This window comes from Dunckerocampus dactyliophorus, chromosome 20 (genome assembly GCF_027744805.1).
Source record: "Dunckerocampus dactyliophorus isolate RoL2022-P2 chromosome 20, RoL_Ddac_1.1, whole genome shotgun sequence".
In the NCBI taxonomy this organism is placed as follows: Eukaryota; Metazoa; Chordata; class Actinopteri; order Syngnathiformes; family Syngnathidae; genus Dunckerocampus; species Dunckerocampus dactyliophorus.
In genome coordinates this window covers 6,796,670-6,820,741 of record NC_072838.1, presented here as the reverse complement: position 1 = coordinate 6,820,741, position 24,072 = coordinate 6,796,670, and the positions used below count along the sequence as shown (strand labels likewise).

Below are 24,072 nucleotides of genomic sequence, written 5' to 3'. Positions count from 1 at the left end.
TCAGCACATCTTGAAACATCACTACTCTTCTGCATAAAACTTCCAATAAGTTTACACATACATTACATCCATACCGTGTTAAACCAAACAAACAAGACTGAGACTTACAGGTAATTTTTTCCCATTCAGAGTGACCTTGACACCTTTGCAGGATCCAGCCACGTCGTATGCTCTGCGGGTAAGAAGCGCCACTGTGTCCTTGTCCAGTTTCTCCATCTTAAACTTGGACAAATCTGGCTGGAAGGTGACGCAGGTGAAATCTTCTCCGTCAAAGAACTTGATCTTGGGCTCTGAGGTCTTGCTCATGTTGTTCTGCCACGTCTTGGTACAGCACATGGAAACAAAATGCAGCCAACAACCATCATTTCTAAGAGCTTTATGTGCTGATGCTACACCACGCACAGTCTGGAACTGGAGGTTGCTGATTGTGTAAAATTACCCCCTGACTAAGATATGAACCATCATTTTTATTTCGGGATGTTTTTCTCTCTCTGCTACAATAAGCGACCATAAAAATGATCACAATCAGCAAGGGATCAAATGCTTGTTTCCCCCACTGTATATGCCTTTCTCACCTGTTTGAAACTGTGTCTGTACTCCTTGCAGGCTGTTTCAACAGTGAACTTGGTACTGAAAATGTTGCAGAGTTTGGCACCGTAGCCATTCCTCCCACCTGGTAAAGAAAGCGGAACATGTAATAAAACACATCCATCAGCTTTCCAAATGGACAGGCATCACCCATCATAATAACTCGCATTGCCTCTTCTCACCTGTCACTTTTTTCTCATCATCGTCATAGTTGCTGGAGGTGAGCAAGTGGCCAAAAATGAGAGCTGGAACGTACATTTTCTCATCCTTGTGCTCCACCACTGGGATTCCTTTACCGTTGTTCCACACAGTGATGGTGTTGGAGTCGCTGATGGGGGCGGATTATAGCAGTGAATTAGCAAACAAAACAAGTGTCGAGTAGTCGCCAAATAGGTGGGCGGTGGTATACACTCGTCCCTCGCCACAAAGCGGTTCGAATTGTGCGGTTTCAAATATAATAATAATAACATGCTGTTCCGTGGTTCAATATGGTCTATTATTTGTAAAAAAAATAAAAAATAAATTAAAAAAAATGCACGTTTAAGCAAATTTTACAAATATTTACACATTTTTTAAATGGTTAAATGAAGTTAAATATAAACATAAGGCATTTAGAAGACGCATTCAAAGACATTGTGATGATATGTAGTATTGTACACTGCTCACTAGGTGCCAGTGATGTTACTGTAACGACCTGCTGGTGTCGTAATGTTGATGTTCTAAATTCTGATGTTCGTACACGCACCTCACTGTTAATGTTACTGCTGGATAAGAAGGAAGTGTTGTTGTTGGAGAGAGCATGAGGAGACCAGTGTGCAAGCTGAACTGTGTGTTGGACTTGAGCACTCCTATTGCCGTCAAGGTTGGAAATAAAACCTTCAAAGAACGTCTGTCTCTGTGTGACTCAATGAGAACGCTACATTGCATTAGCCAGCAACAGCGACGAGGAACTCTCCCAGTCCTCACGTGTCTGTCTATATTATGTCCACTACAGTATGCTGAGTAATAGGAGTGTAAAGTTGATTATATGGGGTGTTATTTCATGGCTAGAGAGCTTAATAATGTTACAAACTGTATTCATAAAAAGGTTTTCTGTGCTCTAACTGCAAAAAGATTCTATTCATAAATAAGAAATCCTACTTTGCAGAACTTCCCTAATCACAGTCTGGTCTGGAACCAATTAACCACGAGGGATGAGTGTACAGCTCTAAATATGTTATTTTGAAATATCTTGACTGAAAGAAGAGGAAGTCAAATAGAACACGATGGAAGTGGAAAATATGCATTTGAAATAAATAACAAAAAATAACAGAATTCTTTCTAAATTACCGTCTTACTGCACTCTACTGTGGCTAATCCAGCAGCTCAAGTCACAAACACCGTAAATATTTTCTTTGTTAAAAAAAATGGCAAAATGCAAATAAATGCAAATAATGCACTCAAGAAGGTGAAGTGGCTCAAGAAAGTCACAACATAAATAATTTGTAAAAAACTCGTAATGTTACGTTATTATTTCATAGTGGTGAAAGTGCAGGTCACAACTTATGATTGTTGTAGCAACTGAGCCATTGCTAAGTAGTTGTTAATCACATCTCCACATTCGGTGACCCTCAACATGAGTAATAAGTCGACTGAAAACGGTCAGCGGTGCCTCTAAATGCTAATGAGGCAGTTAACGTCGGTGCTATCAATGCCCGACATTGGGCAAAACAGCACACGCCAGTGGTTTCAACACATCCAAGCTCAGTTCTGACTGCGAGGAATAACACAGGACATGAGAAAGTATTTCCTTTCTCTCATAGAAACGGTACGACAAATAATATTACTGGCTTTTCAGGCCGTGGTATGCCTTAAAACCGGTAACTGGCCCATGCCTCAATCTCTGGCTTTTATTGCTGGTCTAAATGATCTCACAACAGGCACAACAATAATAACATAATAATAATAATAACACAGGCGACTGTTGCGACCATAACCCAAGCTATACCTCAACTCTAAACCTCTGATGTCACGTCCTGTCCGACACCCATTCTGCTCCCCTATTAGCACCAGAACACATTATTCATTTTCTTCCGCTTATCCTTTCATGTGTAGAGGGCTCAAATAATGTTAAAAACGTAATATTCCATTTATAAAAAAGAAATCCTACTTCACGGAAATTCACTTATCACGGTATTGTCTGGGAATACTATACAGCGTTTTGCGTTTCGGTATGTGCACCCATAAATGAATTAAAAACTTCCATTTTGGCCCGTTAACGCGAGACTTTCTGAAGAACCAGTGAGTATGAACCTGTAATAAAGTGTGAAGGTGACATGCAGAAATCAGTGCTCTACTGAGTATGTAGCATGTACTTACGGGTCAATGGTGATCTTAATTGCGTTCATGTTTTTGTCTCTCTGTTTGTTATCAGCTGCATTAACTGCAAAGAAAGTGCCAGAAATTAAAAAGGCTCTGCTCAGATGCACAAGCATGCGTGGGAAATTGGCACTAGGGACGATGGTGCTCTTATGAGTCTGTTGCTTGCAATGACATGAATGCACAGTTTAATGCCAGTTTATCATACTATTGTATAATTCATTACTACAATTACACAATTGCAATGGAAAAACTCATCCACTAAATCAGAGGTGTCCTGTGTGAGTCGCATACATAAAAATGAAAGGTTGGGGTTTGGGCACTTCGATACATAGATGTTAAAATCAATAAAGTACATGAACAAAACAATAATCTAATACTACGTCTCATTGCTAATCAATTTATTTCATCAAATAAAGCTGTGGGCCAAAAATGGCCCCCCGAGCTGCACTTTTGTATGCTCCTCTATTAAATTGTTGTTGGGACTTTAGATTAACGCTTAAAAAAAAAAAAAGAGTTGACTCACCAAGAATTTCATCAAATATTTTATAAAGTCCAGGAACATAGGTGATTTCCCTCTGGTTCATTCCAACCTCTTCATCAAAAACCCACATAAGCTGGAGAGAAAGAAACAATTGTTACTTATAAAACACACAAGACAGTTTAGAGGTTGTTTATAAATTATGGGTTTCCCGATATAACTTTTTCATTTCCGATCTGATACCGATATTGCAGGCTTAAATATCGGCCAATACTGATATCAGCAAGAATCATGCATACTTTTATTACTTATTTCGTAGTGTGGAATGTTAGAAAAGGCTTGATAAAGTGATTATTACTAAAACACAGAACAATAATCAGTAACAGTAGGTATGAGAATAACTGACCCATTTACTTCTTCAAGCAAGTTGAGTATAGTTTTAACCACAATGTAGTGGTGGCTACGCATAATATAGCGAAGTTGGAGGTGCTCAGTTAAGTGTTTATACCCGATTTTTCTCACCACTGACAGGGGCTAGTAATCTATTCTGTTTTAGCTAATGACTTCTTGTCGTCCCGTGGGAGTTTCCCGTGTGTCGCTGCTTCAAATGCATGATGAGTTTGGTTGTATTAAACTTCCCTGGTTCTGTGCCACCACGGGAAACTTGTGCATGACAAGTTTTGCACTCAGCTGCAACGTCTTTTTCACACTTAAGAAAAATACACATGGCCGACATCACTCCTGCTCCTTGCTGAACACGTTAGTACACGCTGCTGTTGTGATCACGTGGGCTACATGCTGGGGCCAAGTCTGGAAGCAACTGCTTGTATCAGATTTTAGACGCAGGCTGATATCATCTGTTTTTTATGCTGATATCAGCCCGATCGGGACACCACTAGAATGGACATGATAACTCTTATATACATAAATGCAGCGGTTCAAGTGTTCTACTACATACAAATATGTATCATCCTGTCCTGTCATTTACTGTTCTGTTCATAAAACACAGTAAAAAAATTGAGCATATTACAGACGTACAGTAATCCCTTGTTTATCACATCATTAGAGCCGTCTAGACATGAAATAACACCCCTATAGTTACCTTTACAATCCTATTACCCAATGTAGTAGACATAATAAGGGAAAATAAGCCATTTAAGACATAAAAAAATCTGTTAGGGGAGTTGAGTGGCAGGCGACAAGGAAGTGATACTGTATCAGGGGTTCAGAGTTGCACTTGAGCTTGGCGTGGGTTACGGCCGCAACAGTAGCCCATGGTTTTATTAGGGATTTTTATGGGGGATTATTGTTCCTGTGCATTCAAACCAGCAATAAAACCCTGTCATTCTGGCGATCAAGTCTGGTGCTTGTGTGTCTCACCGAACATTACAGTAACATTACTAACACCACCAGAAAATTGAATTTAAATCTTAAGCCAAATACATGTGTTTGTGAAAATATGGTGTTTGAAAATTCAGTTAATAAAAAATAATGTTATAATGTTTCAAAATGAATTTTGAAACATTAAATTTGTTTGCATTGAATTTTTATAAACTGATTTTTAAAACATCACATTTCAACAGCCTGAAATGTTAAAGTCCATATTTGAATAAACTGAAAGGAATTGAACACATTCCTTTTGTTTACAGATACTTATTCAATAAAATTTTCTGCATCAAATGATGAAATTTTTTTTTATAAAATTCAAACACAAAAAATATTTTACATAAATTCAGTGTCTAAAAATTTTTTTGGTAATAAGTAAACAAATTTAAAAAAGAAAAATACTATTTAAGTTGAAGAGCTTCGATATGCTGTGATGTCGTCCCCTTTCCAAAAAGATAAAAAAAAAAACAAAAAAAAAAAAGATTTGATTTTTTATGGATGCATTACTGTCAAAGACAGTACTCATCTAAAATAACCAGCATTATAAATAATACTACATTCAGTGAATTACTCAGAAAGCTTTGTGCACATAATTATCAACTTAAAGTGTCCTCTTCTGGAATAATAATCAATATGTGTTGTGAAATGCACATACAAATTCATTGATGAACTTTAATGTTGTGTTGATGGCACCGTGATTGAGATAGTGGTTGGAGTTGATGACCCTCTGTTCTTGTGTGCTGTGTGGGTGAGTGTTGCTAAGCTGCTAGTCGCAAACCAAAGAGCATTTGCCTCTGACCGTTTCCTGAGCAACTCAGTAAACTGTATTATAATTAAGCTATACTGGCTTTTTTGTACATTATTACTAAACAGCGTAGGCACATTTGTGTGAGTGAACACCCCTCTTTTGGCATTATTGAAAGAGGTGGCCCTGGCGTGATTGCTCATGCAAGCACATGGGGGGTGAAATATCATGTTGGCCTACCTGCGTGAGGGGCTCCACGGAGCCAATGTACGTGTCAGGACGCAGCAGGATGTGTTCCAGCTGGGTCTTCTTCTGGTACACTCGCTCCACAGACAACTTGGAGCTCACCTTGTCTTTCTTGAGCCCTTCCAATTTACCAGCATCACCCCTGCCGTTTGCTGCCTCCTGCTGGGCAACAAGTATATGACTTACTAGTGGTTGGAACACATTTACTAAGTTTACTAATAGTTAGTAGTACACATTTACAAAGCATAGTGCAGTAATCCCTCATTTATCACCGTTAATTGGTTACAAACCCAACCATGATAAGTGAATTTCCACAACCTTCAAGTCTTTATTTAGTAATTACATATTAAGAGCATAGAAAACCTGTTTACATCCTCCTAAATTATTATTAGAGCCCTCTAGGCATGAAATAACACCCCTCTATCACCTTTACACTCCCTTTAGCCAACATTGTAGACATGATAACAGAAAATAATACTTTTTTCCCAATAATAGGCCATATTCAACCACAAAACAGCATAATTTAATTCATATATTTTGGGAAAACTGTGATAAAGCACAGAATTTCCAACTGGGTTTACATTACCCTTTTTTTACATTTATAAACAAAATATAGTAGTTAGTTCACATTTATAACCAAAATATGACTAGTAGTTGTAATTATTACACATTTACAACCAAATAGTAGTAGTTATTGCACCTTCGTACTAGTAATAATTATTACTAATTATGTACATTTGGAACCAAGTGAATAGACATTATTACACATTTAGAACCATAAATACTATTAGTTTGATTTATGGAATCTCCACTGGATATGAAGTTGCAGTACATTGAAACGTGAAAATCATCTGCATATTATGAGCAGATAAATACATGGGATAGGAATAAAACTCGACATACTCCGCTAAAAAGTACACACTATAGCATATGTTACCAACAATGAATACCCGCTTAAAGTATACAGTGTAGAGTATATTATCAATATTGACTTACCATCCAAGCAGCCATCTTCCTTTTGTCAGCTCAGTTCTTCCGATTCTTCAATTAGTGCTGTAATAGAACAGCCGTCTCAGTGGGAGCAAACGTAATGAAGTCCCATGTTGTTGTTCCTACTGGCGGTGTTGTAAAAAGCAAAGCAAACTTGGCTGGTGTAAAAATAGCAAGATGGTGTCCCGGCTATTGTTAAAACAATAAGGCCTAACTTGTAACAAAGATGCTAACCGGGATACCCTTTCCTACATACTACACAAGACGAAAACAAAAAATATGCCGACGCTTCCTAAATCGACACAAATGACAGAATAAAACAATGATTATATGAAAATTGCATACAAAACATAAATCCAGAAGGTGAATCGAGAAGAGAAAAAATATTTTTTTGCTAAATACGGCATCGGTCCTCCACCTCCGCCATCTGCAAAGCAAAGAACCAATCAGCTGGCGCGTAGCTCAACCAATCAGAGGCATTCTTTTTCACACAGATCCACATTTGGCCCAATAGAATTACATTTTGTAATAACGTTGTTTTTACGTAAAATGGCGATGCAGGTCAGCCTCAAGTTGTAACAAATATGAATATTTTCAGGTGTGTTGTCATATTATACTGAAGGGCGCCTCAGACTTTGGCTTAGTCGTCTCGTCTGTGTTGTACATGTTGGTGCTACAAATTCCGTTGGTTCGTGAACGCACCTTAAACGTAAACGGGATTGCTGGGAAGCGAAGAAGATAGTTTTTATTAACACAATAAAGTCTAAATATTTACAACAAAATAGAACACACATTAAAGACAAATAACACAATTGCAGCGCAATAGTATTTCAATCATTAAATACTATTGTACAATTCACATTACTAAACGAGAGTACAAGTATATGCTATTTTTTAGACTGTTCTGTATTCCAGTTCATGTCTCCATAACATAAATCCACCAACTGTATTTGCAACCGAAAGACAATAATCATAAATAGACTGATAGACTTCATCTTTACATGTTCTGCAGGTAGATGATAACCTCAAAGGAGGATTCTCCAGTCTCCTTCAAACTCTGCCTGAACAGCTGAGAGTGCTGCCACGACGCGTCTCCATCCCCACCGCTGAGCTGCGCTGTGACAATCAACTCCGAAGAAGCGTTTAGACTCTGGAACGACTGCATGCTCCCATCTGAAAGTTGAAACACATCATCAGCAAATCTTCTAACAGTAGGGGTGTAACACTACATGTATGACCAACTATGGAACACTGAAAGGGAGGGACAGAAAGTGTTTATGGTGTCATGCGTCAAACAAAAACAGTGCGGTCCAGTATTTGGCTAGTAGCAGTCATGGCTAGCGATAGTGCCAGGAAGAAGCCGGAGCTTGAAAAGCCTCTTACGTGGCTAAAGTCTCCTGTTTGGGCACACTTGGCTTCCTGGTGAAATGTATTTCTTTATTCCCAACAGTTTATTATTTTCATTTGGTTATATCTCTCTTGGCTGCACTGCTCCCAGTAATAGTATGTTACATCTTTTTTTGTCCAATCAGATTTCAGCTTCTTAGTGTTGCCATGTCAATGTCATCTGCCCGGGGCCTTCAGAATCAGGAGTGCTGGCCCTTATCACTTAAACACTATGAGCAAAGAAACAACTGCAAAAAGGGAACATCAGCAGTAATGTTACGACAACAAAGTCAAAATATCATGAGTAAAAAAAAATGGCAATTTTACGAGAATAAACTTGTAATGTCATGAGAAAAAAATAATGTAATTTTTGTTCCATAGAGCTGAAGTATTTTAATGTTTTTATTATAATTCATCTTGAATTTTTTTTTTGGAAAACAAAATAAAGTTGTAATTTTTGAAAAATTACATCGGGGAAAAAAAAGGTATAATATTATGGAAATAAAGTCATAATACAGTCGTCCCTTGCCACGTTGCGGTTCGTATTTTTTTGCCGAAATGAAGCTTTGTCAAGCCTAAAAATGGCTAAATGAACTAAAAAGCAAATATAAGGCATTCAAAAGACGAATCAAAGACGTTTTATTCTACACTGGTCACTAGGTGTCAGCAATGTTACATTGATGGGATAATCGCCATCGCAGGAAGTACCGTACAGTACAGGAGGTAAAAAAAGGAACTCTCCCCAATGCAACGATGTGTGAGTCTATATTATGTCTTATTTATGTTCTTTTCTCTTATTATATCTACTATATTGGGTAATAGGAGTGCACAGGTGACAATAGGGGTGTTATTTTCTTGTCTAGAGGGATCTAACAATGTTAAAAAGCATATTTAGACGGTCGTAAACAGGTTTTGTATGCTCTAACTACAAAAATATGACATTTATAAATAAGGAAATTCACTTATCACGGTTGGGTCTGGAGTCAATTAACCATGATAAACGAGGGACTACTGTACTATGCTTTGTAAATGTGTACTACTAAGTAGTAAACTTAGTAAATGTGTAAATCTGGATCCAAATAACAGCGATGAACGGGGAATGATTATACTGCCGTTTTGAATATTATTGATGGTTTGTGTAATTGTGATGGGATAGTGGCGTTATTAAGAGGTGGCTTGAGTCCCTGCTGAAGACCCAGGTACCAAATGCAGTGGCCACCACTGGAAAAGTGGAGTAGTAATACTTGTTCTTGTCAGTCAACTTTAATGTTGTCATTGTTTTGTGCAGTTTGTGAATTGACTCTTCTTAAGTGGTCATTTCATTCACTAAATGAGCTGACAGTCATTTCTGTTGTAGCCAAAATGAACCCAACCGTCACCTTAAACCCGAGGTATGTACCCACCTGTTGTGATGATGTAACATTACATGGAACAGGGTGGCATATTGATAAGAATGTGTGTTGCATACCTCCGGAAAACTCTGTTGTCATGGGGCCGGATTGCAGAAGCCAGCTGACTTTGCCAGAATGGAAAGTCTGGCTGCTGGCTCTGATTGACACAGATTTTATTGTCAGTTTTGCTGGCGCAAAGTCAAATTTCCAGCTCATTTGTCCGGTAGAGGAGCCTTCAGTTCGAGCAATGTATACCTGAAGGAAGAAATCAAATCAATACGTAGAAAAGTAAATACCCGACCATTCCTTCTGGTATTACGAGAACGACTAAATCATTCTGTTAGAACCTGTCACCTCTTAGCCTCCTCTTAACGCTAACCCAGCGGTGTCCAAAGTGTGGCCCCGGGGGTCATTTGCGGCCCGCGGCACATTAGAAAAGTATAATTTAACAAGAAAACGAAAAATTAGGTTGCGGACAAAGAATAAAGAATAAAGTCAAAATATTATGGAGATAAGGTCATAAAATTGTGAGAAGAAAATCAGCAAAAAGTTGAAATAGTCGGAAAAAACGAGAATAAAGTCAAAATCCAAAGAAAAAAGTATTCTAATGAGAACAAAAGCGCAATTTTACAAGAATTAACTTGAAAAAAATAAATATCATTTTAGTAGCATACAGTTTAAATATGACAGAAAATATATTATAGTCGTAACAAGAGAAAAAACAAAGAAAATAAAGTTGTTTTTAGAAAAAAGTGTTTGGGGAAAAAGTTTAAATATTATGGGAATAAAGTCATAATATTACAAGAAGAAAATGTACAAAGATTATTTATGAAGAAAGTTAAAATGTTTGGCAAATAATTTTTTTAAAAAAGCAAAAATGGAAGAAAAAAAGCGGAGTTGATACTAGTAAGAGGCTTTTTCTCCAATATTACAAAGCTGAGATGGATTTTTTTTTACTTGAAATATATACAGTATATAACTTCTTAGCACAGGGTTGTCCAAAGTGCGGCCCGCGGCTGTGATTTTATCGGCCCACACCACAGTCTAAAAACGTAATTTAACAAGGAAACAGCAGCTGCAAAAATGGGAAAATCAATCGAAAGTCAAAATATTAAGAGTTGTAATCTAGCAAGGGAAAAAAAGGCATAATTTCACAAGAATAAAGTAACTGAAATATTAAAGAAAAAAGATTTATTGTCAAAAACAATGAATAAAGTTGTTAATTTTTGGGTTGGTGTGAAAATGCATAAAAGGGAATAAAGCCAAAATATTAAGAGAAGAAAACATACAAGAAGAAAGTTGAAATATTTGGATTTTCTTTTTTTTTTTTTTAAATCAACAGCAGAAATTTTAAGTAAAGTCAAAATATTAAGAGAAAAAAAAACGTTTTCCAATGAGAAAAAGTTGCAATTTTATGAGAATAAACTTCTAAATGAGGAAAAATATCATTTTAGTGACAATGTTGAAATAAAGAAAAAATAAATTGTTTTAAAAAATAAAAAAATATTATGGGAATAAAGTTATAGTTACAAGAAGAAAATTTACAAGAGGAAAACCGAAATGAAATAGTTGGAAAATAAACAAAAACACTAGAAATGGAAAAAAACAGCTGTAATTTTACATATTAAGAAAAAAAGTCATAATCGAATGAAGAACAAAAGTCGCAATTTTACAAGAATAAACTCGTATTATTTTCGAAAAAAAAACGTCATTTTTAGTAGCATTTCACCTATAATACAAAGGTGAAATCAAATGCAAACGCAAATATCAAAGTGGCCCTTGCATCTTTTCATTTTTCAGTATGTGGCCCTCGCTGGAAAGTTTGGACACCCCTGTCTTAGCATATCTACAGTACATGTGTTGCTTTACAAAATACCAAAGAGGTCCCATTTTTCCACAAAGTGGCCAAAACGTTTGGACACCCTTGCTGTAACCCATAATCCTAGTCCCTAACAGTGTAAAACATGGTTTATCAGAGTTGGCTGGAGACTGGAGCGTTCGTAGGCGTGAAGGTGGCTGTCTTTGAAATGCCCTTTTGTTGCGGTGTATATTCAGGGGCGTTTGATGAGGCGCCCCTGGCATACACCATATGACAGAAGCTTACTAGAAACGTGTTGATGTTCTTCGTGAAAAATAAACGTTTGTCTCAACCTACCATCTGCCAATCATTTTCCACCTTCCTGAACACAGACTCCTTCTTCCACACACATCCATCCCAGCCGTGGATGACCTCCGAGTCATTGGACACTCGACAGTATTGATCTTTGGTGGCGTTGTAGAAAACGTGAAGTAGCTTGTCGCCCCTCTCTTTCTCGGTCAGCATGAACACAAAACCTGCATCCTGACACAAATACACATTCTTTTCATTCAAACATGCTACACATTTAACCTTTCTGAATTTCTCTTGGAGATGAATAAAGTATCCGTCTATCCACCTATCTTTGAGTGATTCAATAATAACGAGAGAGAGCGCAGACCTCCGCCAAGTGCCATAGTTCCCTCAATATTGTTATTTACACCATAAATGAGTCCTATATTTATTTGTATATATTTAGATTCCTTGACTATGAAAACATACCATGGAAGGGTTTAAATAACTTATAAATAATGCTAACATGCTAACGTTAGTATGCTAACACCTAGCATAATAACGCAAAGTGTTTGTATTAGTGCCTACCTCTGAAAATACTAAAACTGTTTGTATAATTATGTCAGTAAACATGCTAACAGCTAGCATGATAGCGCTAAATGAAAATCCCCCAAAATACTAGTATGCTCACGTGAGCATGCCAGCAATGCTAACACCCAGCATAATAGTGTCTACCTATGAAAATGGCTAAAAATGCTACTATGCTAATGTCAGCATGCTAGCAATGCTAACATGCTAACACAATCATATTTTTGTCATGGTCTGCCACTCAATATGCTCTTTTTTTAATCAGTTCCTGTTTCTGTCTGGAGTTTCAGGTATTATTACAGGTTTGACAGTATATACCAGGGGTGTCCAAATGTTTTCCACCGAGGGCCACAGACTGAAAAATGAAAGTATGCAAGGGCCACTTTGATATTTGAAAGATATGCTAAAAGTTATACATATCTCAAGGAAAAATGGCATCTCAGCTTTTTTAAGTAGGTGAAAAAGCTTATTATTAGTATCAATTTGGGTCTTTGCTCTTTTATTTCCCATTTTTGCTGTTATTTTCTTTTTAACTTTCCAAATATTTACACTTCCTTCTTAACTAATCTTCATAAATTTTCTTTTTGGAATATTCTTACTTTACTCCCTTAATATGGTGACTTTTTCCCCCAACCTAATTTTCAAAAAATGACAACTTTGTTTGTTTCTCATAATATTATGACTTTACTTTTCGCAAAATTGCAACTTTTTTTCAGTTTGAATTTGACTTTATTCTCATAAAATTACAGCTGTTTTTGTCCATTTCTGCTGTTGCTTGTTTTTCCCCCCCAACTATTTTAACTGTATTCTTGTCCATTTTCCTTCTTGTAACTATGACTTTATTCCCATAATATTTTGACTTTATCTTTGAAACGTTTTGCTGCCACCTAATTGTCCAACAATTACAACTTTATTCAATTGTTTTGTTTGTTTAAATATAACGTTTTTTGTCTTTAATATTTGATCTTTATGCTAGTAAAATTACGTGACTTTTATTCACAATATTACAATGTTATTCTCGTAAAATTACGACTTTTTCACATTATATTTAAACTTTTTTTCTCTTAATATGGGGACTTTAGTTTCCTAAAAATACTGCCGATTCTTCCATTTCTGCTGCGGTTGGTTTCATTTTTCAGTTCTCTTGTGAAATGGTATTTTTAGAACGGGCCGCGAAAAACTAAAAACAGCCACGGGCCGCACTTTGGACACCCCTGGTATACGTATACTCGATAAAAATTTTAAGACCATTTGAAAAAAAAGCCGCACTGTTGTATCTCAAGGAGGTTCTATGTACAGTAGAGCTTCAAAATTCAAGAATAAAAAATGAGAGTGAGACAAAAACTTGAGGAAGCAAATCACATTTTTTTTTCCAATTGGGATATAAATGAAAAAATAACTGTAGTTTAGAGTAAAAAATGTGAAGGAAAACAAGCAACCAAAGCAAGATAAACAGTTTTTAAGGTGAAATATAAACATAAATAAAAAGTGCTAAACAAAAGCGCCCACCCAGGGACGTACACCATGACATTTCCTTCTCCACTGGCTTCCAAAATGTGTGTTAGTTTTTTGGGGGTTTTTTTTACATAGTACCTGTTTGGTAGTCCGTGTATCAGCATTTCCCGTCTCTCCCCTCGCTATCCTCCATCCCATAGACCCGGAGATCCGTCCTCCCAGCTCGCCCGGTTTGGGTGTTTTGGGGGAAATGAACTCGACAAGTTCGACAATTAAGCGTTCTGCCAGTTCCCTCTTCTTGTTTGCACTGAATGTTTGTTGTCTCTGCGGTATCAAAACAGATTAAAAGGCTTTTACAGCACTGGCGACAGAACTTTGAAGCTTCTGTGCATGGTTCAAAATGTCAACGCCTACCAAGGCATTCATCTCGATAATGGTCTGGAGCAGCCAGGCCTCCGAAACACTGGTTCTTCTTGACAAAACCTCTGAATGCTTGCAGGAATACCTCCACGTCACATCAATCACCTGTGACATATCGTCAACATTATTGTTGCTATTATGGGTCAGACTGTGTTTTGTTTTGAGAAATTGAGGTTAAGGGAGAATATTTTTACTTGCCTGGTCCTTGGAGAAAGCCAGGATATAGGAGAGTTTCTTCTCCCAGCCAACTTCATACAGTAGAGGTTTATCACAGATGTTCTCACATGAGTCGCAGTGCAGCCAACGGCGCTGGGATATCGAGTAAATCTCTGTCCATACATGGTCTGGAAAATACATACAAATACAAAACACATACAGATCTGTTGGAATCAGTCAGTCTCGATTATGGTGGTCTGGTTGCGCCGTGGAAAGGTTGCAAACCTGACTGTGAGTGTACAGTCCAATCCTTGAACGGTACAGGCTACAGTTAAGCCTTGGTCCCAATCCACCGTACGTTTTTTGGGGAGGCCACGACCGGCACATTTTCTGAAAACGTGGGGAGGGAAGTGGCAATAGCAGGGAGGGAGCATATCACTCGCACGGTTGCGCAAGATGTAAGTACGCGGCCCGCACGACACTCCTGGTCATGAGCGGTTGCGTGCATCGTCGTAAGTGAGTTGTATGCGCCGACAACATGGTTGCAACGTACGATCTCTATGCAATTGCCACGTTATCATACGGAGGCCGTACTTACATGTGCTGCTCACTCGCTGCTCACTCGCATGTTACAACATGCAACTGTGCGTGCAACTGCGATGAACATGAGTTTTTCCAGCCTTCTGAGGTTCTCCAGAAGTCCCTGCTGCTGCTGCCTCAAAATGCCGCCCATTCCACTGCAGAGACTCCGCGTTTTGATGATCCAAAAGCAGCTTCAAGTGGCAGCACACCTCCAGCAGCACCATCTCACCCTTCTTCGCTCCTCCTCTAATCTTCCGTGGCCCACCTCTGCTGGGCCCATCCGCTGCCCTCTGAGCCACAGGATGCAGCGGACCCCCTCTTCTGCGCCCTCGGCATCCCGGTGACAAATTGCCGGCACTCGTCCGTCAGCTTGGCCCCACTGCAGAAATCAGTGCGCACAACGAGCGTTGCAAGCGTGCTCACTCGACATGGTCCACGCAAGCTCTGCGTGCTCACTGGACAGCCAAACTGGGGAAGTGCCGAGACGGCCGGCACACCCACCAGGTGTGTGCTCATGGAGTCAGTGCGCAGCCCGGACACAGCGAAAGTTCCACCTGCACTAAAAGTGCTACGTCGGGTCTGTGTGCTCCCAAATCCGTACTAAGGCGGTACTCACCATGTACGGATCCCCAAATTTTGGCCACTTTTCTGCAAGTAGACAGCACGCACTTCAGCAGGTTGAGACTGCAGTCTTACAGGTAAACGTGCTGGCCTGGGTGCTGCTGCGTGCTGACTATAGTCTCTGCTGTCTCCTGAGCCGCTGTTCTTCCAATCTGGTATCTCTCCTCAGTTCTGCTTCTTTGATGCCAGCCTTCACGGTGGACCGCCAACTGACACTGTCTAAGGACGCTGTTTCCAGGCCTGCTGGATCGTCTTTGTATCGCAGTGCAGGCAGTCCTTTAAGTCTGGAGCCAGTGACCAACTCGCTATACAGAACATCCTTTGGAATGCGGCCATCGTCCATGTGGCAGACATGGACTAGCCAGCGCAGTCGTCTCTATTAGCATGGCAAACATGCTCGATATTCCTGCCTGGGCCAAAACATCCTAGTTAGTGACACAATCTTGCCAGGTGGAAGGCGTTGAGCCTGCATTCTTGACGGGAGTAGAGGGTCTATGCTTCGCTTCCAGCACACACGCTTGGTACACTCTTTCTTTGCAAGATGAGCCATAGCTGCAATGGAGATTTGAGGAGTACTGCTGACATCTTGGCTCATGATGTTGGTCTTCTTCAGGCTAATTGTGAGACCGAACTTGGTGCAGGCGTCTGCGAAGCAGGTCATAAGCTGCTGTAGTGATTCCTCAGTGTAGGCAGATAGGGCAGCATCGCCTGCAAAGGGCAACTCCCTGATGAGGACTTTGCGTACCTTGGGTTTTGCTCAAAGGTGTGTCAGCTTGGAGAAGCTGTTGTTGCTCCCGGTGTGGAGGAAGATGCCATATTCAGACTGTCGGAAGGCATCGTGAAGCAGCAGGGAAAAGAAGATGCCAAAGAGTGTCGGAGCGAGGACAAACCCTTATTAAACACCGGTTTTAATTGGGAAGGGGTTCGAACATAATCCATCATGCTGAACAGAACAGTTTAGTTCAAGTCATGGGAGGACTTGATCAGCTGCAGGAGTTTGGGGGACGAAATTGTCAAGAAAGTTGAAATATTGGGGGGGGGGAAACAGCAAAAATGGGGGCGGGAAAAAAGAGAAGATTGAAGTTCATACTAATGATGGGCTTCACCTATAGTTTTCTTGAAATATGTATAACGTCTTAGCAGAGCTACATATGTTGCTTTCCAAAATATCAAAGTGGCCCTTGCATCCTTTAATTTTTCACTATGTGACGTACCTGTGCTGTCCCAGATGTACCGGACCTCCAGGCCAAGCGCTCTGCAGCAAAGGGTGAAGCAGTTGGCCCACTCCCCGCAACGCCCCCTCCTGGTTTCCAGCAGCTTCTCTGGGTTGTTATAGCTTGTGTGTTATATAACACAGAAGAAACAAATATGCGTCAGTCAAACATGTAGTAGGAAGAAGCAGCCACAATGTCATCACCAACCGCGGGAATCTGGTGGACTGCTGGCAGCTCTGACAGTGGTGCTCTTCCACTCGATGGGCTCCCCAGTGCAGATCGTCAGCGGTGGGACTGAGTGAGCCAGTATTCTGGGTCTGGCCTCCACAGTGGCTGCAGGGCAAACAGTCCACCCAGGAGAAGAAGTCATTTTTGAACCAACTCAGCAATTCCAGCACGAGGAAGTCCTCTTTTCCCAGTTTGCATTCTTAAAAAAAAAAAAAAAATCAGCATTTGACAAGCATATCTTTCATAGCAAAAAAAAATAAAAAATAAAAAAAGAATGGCGTGAATGTGTCTTGTACCTGAGTCAACCTCTTTAGCTACTTCCAGCTTCCGCTTAGCAGCAGAGAACAGCTGGCTACAAGGGATGTAGCTTCTGGCTTTCTGCTGCAGTCCAGGATTCTCGTACAGCAGCACGTGCCGGAAGTTAGACTGAATTGTCACCAACAAGTCCTTGCTGCTCGTCTGTTCGACAAAATACATTCACAGGACTGATGTGGGGGAATCGTACATTATAGCAATGTGATGCTATTTATTTATTATGTATGGTGTGTAAAAGACATCCACAACATCAACTTAACAGCACTAAATGAATACAAACCATTCAACATTACAGTACGAGCCTGGAGTTTGTTTTGAGAGAGAAGGTTTTACGACAAATATGGACATTAGCAAACAATAACGTCATCGAGTCTTACATTTATGCCCACACAGTGTAAACATTTGGGAACAAATATGAGGTAAAATGGGGAAAATGCAGAGTAAGTTCTTATCTGCGAAGCGTAAAAGAACACGGCAACTGTGTTTAAGGACCGTCGAACAAAGTGAAAAGGGTCGCCACCCTATGAAACAAAATAAAATAAAATAAAATCAACTTGCAAAAACTGACCCGGTTTGGTCACTGAACTAGCAGACATTTACGCAGAAAGTACCATGTTGTTTATTTGAGGTATGATGTCACGTTCTACGACTACGGTTTGTTTTCCAGCTTTTTGGATATATTTAGTTCTTATTTTTATCATAGTTATTGGCTTTTTGTGCTTAAATCCGTAAATTGATTTTGTACTACTCTGACAACTCTTGTGTTTGCGTCTGGGGAGGGACGGCATACATTTAGGAAAGAAGGAACTAGAGGTGTCTTAGTCTCCACTATTCTAAGACACTATTCTAAGAAGATTTGATTCGCAGGACTCTGATTCAACTATCAATCCTGCAGTCGAATCATACGAAAATGTCATGTGATCAAGATCGTTCCATTATGACTAAATGGGGGGTGACTACGGCTGTTGCTGAGCATACATTTTTACAAGCAATGTATTTGTTTTTGTTATAAATAGCCTATTTTCATACAAATTCAGCCTCATTTGTGTTAATAAAGAAATGAAATGACATATGTGTTTAAAAGAAGACCTATATTTACTTAAGATGGCGGCACCTACACACACCAAAGCCCGGTGTCTCTACCAGATTTGCAGTTTTGTAATTATTATTTTGCTCATCTTGGGTCTGGTTTCTCGACAAGAGCTATTTTGCCATTTTGAATATTGTATTTCACAGCACCAACGTTTTATCCCCTATCTTTCACTCGTCCCTCAGCTCTCCTGAGTACTGGAGTCTACACACGTCACCCAGCCGGGCAGATGAAGTCGCGGAAGAACACAAGCTAAGCTCAAGCTCACAACGCACAGACTCTCCTTACAGAGCATTTTTCTTGGTAATGTGCAGTCTTTAGTAAATAAAATGGACAAGTTACGACTCCACATCACCCAGAGTAGGAGACTAGACTTTTGGACTCTGCAACGTCATTATTTCCACAGAGACACACACTTCAGGATGATAGAACAGCAGAGGGCTGTGTATCTATGTGAGCTGCTTCCTGTGTCACTAAATAAATAAAAGGTACTGGTGTTGCACACCTACCATGTCTATTTGTTTGCGTGTTTTAGCCTTTTTCCTTAAGGTGCAAAAAGTCGCAAAAAAGATTTACTCATCTGTAGGGATTGTCATTAGTGGTGCTCTTAAAAAAACAAAACAATATCCAACGAATTATTCAGATTCGACGATGAAAATCCTTAGTCAAAGACAGCCCTAGAAGGAACAAGAATCATAATAAGGTGGGTTTTTGTGTAATTTATTGAAGGTATGCAGATATTACCAAAGATGATAACTGTGGTGGAGGTGATGAACTTGGCTGACTAGATGAAGTCTGGTTTTCTGCAGAAGTCGTAAGGTGGACAGACTGCCTTCCGTGTAGTCTCTGATCTCTTTCAGCGGCAATGGACTCCCTGATGGCCTTTAGATGCTCCACTGATGCAGATTTGGGAAACACCAGGTGAGTGTCAGCCTATAAAAGAAAAAAAAACATCAGACATGGATAGATGAAAGAAGATTAGAATGATTAGCAATGTCCGATAATATTGACCGACCAATAATCAGGATTCTTCAGGATGCTGGATCTCATTTGTCCACAATACCAACACCTTCTAAGTCTTTTCCTTTCAATGGCCAGTCTGAGACATATTTTTTTCTTGTCAATTCTGCCATGAAGTGGCGGCTTCACTCTTGATGCTAACACTCTTTGACCCGGACTACTGAGTTCAACTGCCAGTTGACATCCTGTGTGTTTTCACTGCCTTAAAGCGCACACTCAAATATTTGTCTTCTTGCGCAGTTGTGCATCCGCATCTCCCACTCCCTTTTCTGTCTTGGTGAGAGTAAGTTTGGGCTGCTCTCTGAGGGTGTGTTTGACAGAATGCTAAGACAATTGAAGTTTTCCTGCTAATTTCTCACTTTTTAAAACACAAAAAAGACTCAAAAATGACTTAGATGACTAAACTTTCCTGCCATGTTGAGCCTGTAAACAAACAACTGCTGATCCATCAGACACTAAATCAAGGGTGTTCAAAATGCACCCTGGGGACCATTTGCGGGCCGCAGCTGTTTTTGTATTGCCCCCGCACATTCTAAAAATATAATGTAAAAAGCAAACTAATAATAGAAAAACCACAGCAGCTTCCCTCTCCCTGGCTACTTCGTCCAGCTCCTCCGAGGCGTTCCCAGGCCAGTTGGGAGACATAGTCTCTCCAACGTGTCCTGGGTCTTCCCCGAGGCCTCCTACAGGTCGAACGTGACCTGAACACCTTCCCAAGGAGGCGTGCAGAAGGCAGGCATCTGAACAGATGCCCAGCAGCGGTTCTACTCTGAGTTTCTCCCGGATGACAGTGTTTCTCACCTTATCTCTAAGGGAGAGCCAAGCAACCTTGCAGAGAAAACTCATTTTGGCCATTTGTACCCGCGATCTTGTCCTTTCTGTCACTACCCACAGTTAATTACCACATGTGAGGGTAGGAACGTAGATCGAACAGGAAAATGACCAAAGCAGAGTCCACATCACTGCTCAACTTGTAATACAATAAGGAAAAATAATGTCACTTTAGCAGCGTTAGAAGAAGAGGTAGAGTTAAGTAAAAAAAGCTATTTTTTAAAGTCGTAATATTATGAGAAAAAAACTAAACAAAATAAAGTTGAAATTTTTGCAAAATTAGATTAGGGAAAAAGTTATATTATGGGAATAAAGTTAAAATATTATGGGAATAAAGTCATAATATTACACAAAGCAAATTTCCAAACAGTATTTGAGAAAAAGGTTGAAATATTTTGAAAATTAAAAAAAAAAAAAACAGCAAAAATGGGGGAAAAAAAATAGCAAAGGGTGAAGCTAATATTAAAAACAGGCTTTTTCACCTACAGGGTGGGCCAATAAAATGTTGGCACTTTTTAAATCATTCACAAGTTTTTGAATTGAGAACTTATTCAAAAATTGTATTTACAGATTTGTAAGAGAAACATCAAATTAACATTTGATACCAAAGGTTTCCCACTTTGTCTCTTGTTTTCTACACAGTTTAATAATGGATTACATGTTCAAATCCACGATTCTCTTCTGTGGATTACAGCTGCAACACGCACATTGAAGTTTGTGATGACATTGCCACACATTCTGTGGGGATACCTGAAGGAAAGAGTGTACTGCAACAACCCACAGACCATTGAGGCCCTGAAGACCAACATCCGTCAGGAAATTCAGAGAATCCCTCTTAAGATGTGAGGAATTTTGTCCCACTCATCTTTGCAGAATTGTACATCAGCCACATTGGAGGGCTTTCCAGCGTGAAGCGCCTTTTTAAGGTCATGCCACAGCAGCTCAATAGGATTCAGGTCAGGACTTTCACTAGGCCACTCCACAGTGTTTTTCTTCAGCCATTCAGAGGTGGACTTGCTGGTGTGTTTTGGATCATTGTCCTGCTGCACATCCAAGTTGGTTTCAGCTTGAGGTCACCGACAGATGACATTCTCCTTCAGGATTTTTTGGTAGACAGCAGAATTCATGGTTCCATTTATCACAGCAAATCTTCCAGGTCCTGAAGCAGCAAAACAGCCCTAGACCATCACACTACCACCACCATATTTTACTTGGTATGATATTGTTATTATTTTGGTATGATGTTCTTTTTCTGAAATGCGGCGTTACCTTTAACGCCAGATGTAATGGGACACACACCTCCCAAAAAGTTTTGTCTCGTCAGACCTCAGAGTATTTTCCCAAAGGTCTTGGGCATCAACAAGATGTTTTCTGGCAAAATTGAGATAAGCCTTAATGTTCTTTTTGTTCAGCAGTGGTTTTCATCTTGGAACACGGCCAGTGTTTTTGCCCAGTGTCTTTCTTATGGTGGAGTCTTGAACACTGACCTTTACTGAGGCAAGTGAGGCCTGCAGTTCTTTGGATGTTGTTGTGGGGTCTTTTGTGACCTCTTGGGTGAGTTGTCGCCGCACTCCTGGTGTAATTTTGGGTGGGCCGGACACTCCTGTTTCAGGTTTTCGCCATTTGTGGATAATGGCTCTCGCTGTGGTTTGCTGGAGTCCCAAAACTTTATAAATGGCTTTATAGCCTTTTCCAGACTGATACAGTATAACTTCTTATCAGTATGTGGCCCTTGCTGGAAAAAGTTTGGACACCCCTGGTTTAGGCTGTCACTGAATGGCTGTGTGGCACTCTTTTCTTAAATTTGTCAATAAGACTGATCTCCAACTCATCCCTGATTGAAAAGCTGTGGTAGCGAGGAGGCATAGCAACTTTTTATTTTTATTTAACTATTTTTGAGATACGAGGTGGGTCTGACTGTGGTCATCTATGGCTACATACTGAAAGATTGATGTGATTGAATGTTCTTCAAGAAATAAGTGTAAGCATGAGGCATTTAAAGTAAATGTTATGACAGGAATTGGCAACAGTTGTGTAGCTGCAACACATTACCTCCTCAAAGCCCATCTCAAAGAGACATTCCACCGCACCGTTGACTGGCAGCAGTTTGGTAGAAAAAGTAGGACTGTCAATGCGGATTGATCTATATTTTTCCAAATTGGGATTGCTGGTGAGAAAAATCATGATAATCAATTGCCATCATATTTTAATATTACATCATACTTTGAGACAACATTGCTAATAATGAATGCCCTAGTGTTTACAAACCAATGTGATATTACCAACTAATGCCAATTCTACCATCATGAATGAGGGCCTTTGCTTTACTGTGTTCTGTGCAACATCTTTTACTGCAGTACTGAGACCACGGGTGTCCAAACTTTTCGTAATATTTTGACTTTATTCCCATAATATTATAAATTTTCCCCCAACTTAATTGTCCAAAAATTACATGTTTATTTTGTTTTGTTTTTCATATTATGACTTTCATACAATAACATGTTGTTTCTGTCATATTGCAACTCTATGCTACTGAAATTACATTATTTTTCCTGATAATATTACGGGTTTATTCTCGTGAAATTGCAACATTTCTCATAACAATACAACTGTTTTTCTTAATATTTGGACTTTGTACTTGTAAAACTACAGCTATATTTGCTGTCTGCTTCTAAATTTCTTCTCATAATTATGACTTTATCCCATAATATTATGACTTTATTGCCATATTATAACTTTTGCCTCAAACTAATTTTCCAAAACTTACAACTTTATTGTGTTTTATTTCTTTTTCGTAATATTACAGCTTTTAACAATGCAGTTTTTTTCTTTCATATTTCATTTCTACAGTACTACAATGACATTATTTTTCCTTTTTGTAAAATGGACTTTTTTTCCTCATTAGAATACGAATTTATTCTCATAAAATTACAGCTGTTCTTAAATTTAATTTTCCAACTGTTTTAGCTTTCTTCTTGTAAATGACTATTTCCATAATTTATTCTCATAACATTATAATATTTTCTGCAACTTAATTTTCCAAAAATTACCACAGTTTTGTTTCTTATAATATTACGTCTTTTTAAAATATTTCAACTTCTGTTACTAAAATGACATTTTATTCCTCATAATATTATGACGTTATTCTTGAAAAATTAGTACTTTTTGTCGTTAGGTTAAAACTTTTTTCGTTAATATCGTGACTTTATTCTCCTAAAGTCACAGCTGAGTTTTCAGACAGCCGCGGGCCGAAAATAGACCCCGAACTGCACTTTGGACACCCCTGACACAGCCTGTATCACAACAAACGGTCGTATCACTTCAGACAAAATGTTTAACCGTAAATTACATTAATTAATGTTTTCTTAAAACAATATTTTCTGACGTCAAACTGCATCAATATTTGACAGAGCGAACCACAACACAATAATTTATAAAAAGTATTCAAAGTATTCATTTGTCACAAAGACGTTAACGTAAACCGTAAAACGTCCTGTTCAACATCGTGCTAACAACCGTACCTTAAAATATTGTCGGCGTATGTAAGTAACAACTTGCATACATCTAGGAAGATTTCTTTTGAATTTTCACATAGTGCTGCAACTGCTGGCGTACATTCCATTTTTCCCTGATTTAGTCGTTTTCTTCGCCAAAAGTCGTCTGCACCATTGTAAGCTAGTTGTTTACAATCTCTTTAAGGTCCTGAATATAGCTGTTCAGACGACGCCTGATTATAACAGAGCACCAACATTTAAACAAAATATAATTTTTTTTCTATAAAGAAATATTTAGTGCTGTATATCTTCTATTATTTAATCATTATTTTCTGTTGTATGTAACATTAGATTAATTAGGTGTTCAATTACGTGTTGAATGAATCCGGCATTTACAA

At 39.0% G+C, this 24,072-nt stretch overlaps 2 protein-coding genes across 7 annotated transcripts in view; both read right to left on the bottom strand.

Moving 5' to 3' along the window:
• The window catches only part of top2b (DNA topoisomerase II beta), a 36,223-nt gene extending 28,999 nt beyond the window's left edge, over nucleotides 1-7,224 (bottom strand). For 2 of the 3 annotated variants that reach the window (XM_054763810.1, XM_054763812.1), the window contains exons 1-7: nucleotides 6,801-7,224; nucleotides 5,799-5,966; nucleotides 3,473-3,563; nucleotides 2,947-3,010; nucleotides 771-916; nucleotides 576-673; nucleotides 109-321 (exon numbers count right to left, since the gene is read on the bottom strand). In XM_054763810.1, coding sequence (XP_054619785.1) covers nucleotides 109-321; nucleotides 576-673; nucleotides 771-916; nucleotides 2,947-3,010; nucleotides 3,473-3,563; nucleotides 5,799-5,966; nucleotides 6,801-6,815 — 795 coding nt within the window. In that variant the 5' untranslated portion in view covers nucleotides 6,816-7,224. The remainder of the gene's footprint in view (nucleotides 1-108; nucleotides 322-575; nucleotides 674-770; nucleotides 917-2,946; nucleotides 3,011-3,472; nucleotides 3,564-5,798; nucleotides 5,967-6,800) is intronic. The other variant, XM_054763811.1, reaches the window with a different exon arrangement.
• A 122-nt stretch (nucleotides 7,225-7,346) lies between these two features.
• On the bottom strand, nucleotides 7,347-23,877 carry ngly1 (N-glycanase 1). Of its 4 annotated transcripts, XM_054763814.1 has the most exons (13): nucleotides 23,702-23,877; nucleotides 22,233-22,347; nucleotides 19,074-19,262; nucleotides 17,221-17,383; nucleotides 16,904-17,123; nucleotides 16,697-16,818; nucleotides 14,322-14,467; nucleotides 14,118-14,228; nucleotides 13,842-14,027; nucleotides 11,727-11,912; nucleotides 9,649-9,826; nucleotides 7,796-7,967; nucleotides 7,347-7,516 (listed from the first exon to the last, which is right to left on the bottom strand). In XM_054763814.1, the coding sequence occupies exons 1-13, from the start codon at nucleotides 23,800-23,802 to the stop codon at nucleotides 7,498-7,500; spliced, it is 1,908 nt and encodes a 635-aa protein (XP_054619789.1). In that variant the 5' UTR covers nucleotides 23,803-23,877; the 3' UTR covers nucleotides 7,347-7,497. The 4 variants fall into 4 exon arrangements, with proteins under 4 accessions (XP_054619789.1, XP_054619791.1, XP_054619790.1 ...); XM_054763816.1 differs by lacking the exon at nucleotides 22,233-22,347; XM_054763815.1 differs by lacking the exon at nucleotides 7,347-7,516 and having other exon boundaries at nucleotides 7,522-7,967.
• Between the last annotated feature and the right edge of the window lie 195 nt (nucleotides 23,878-24,072).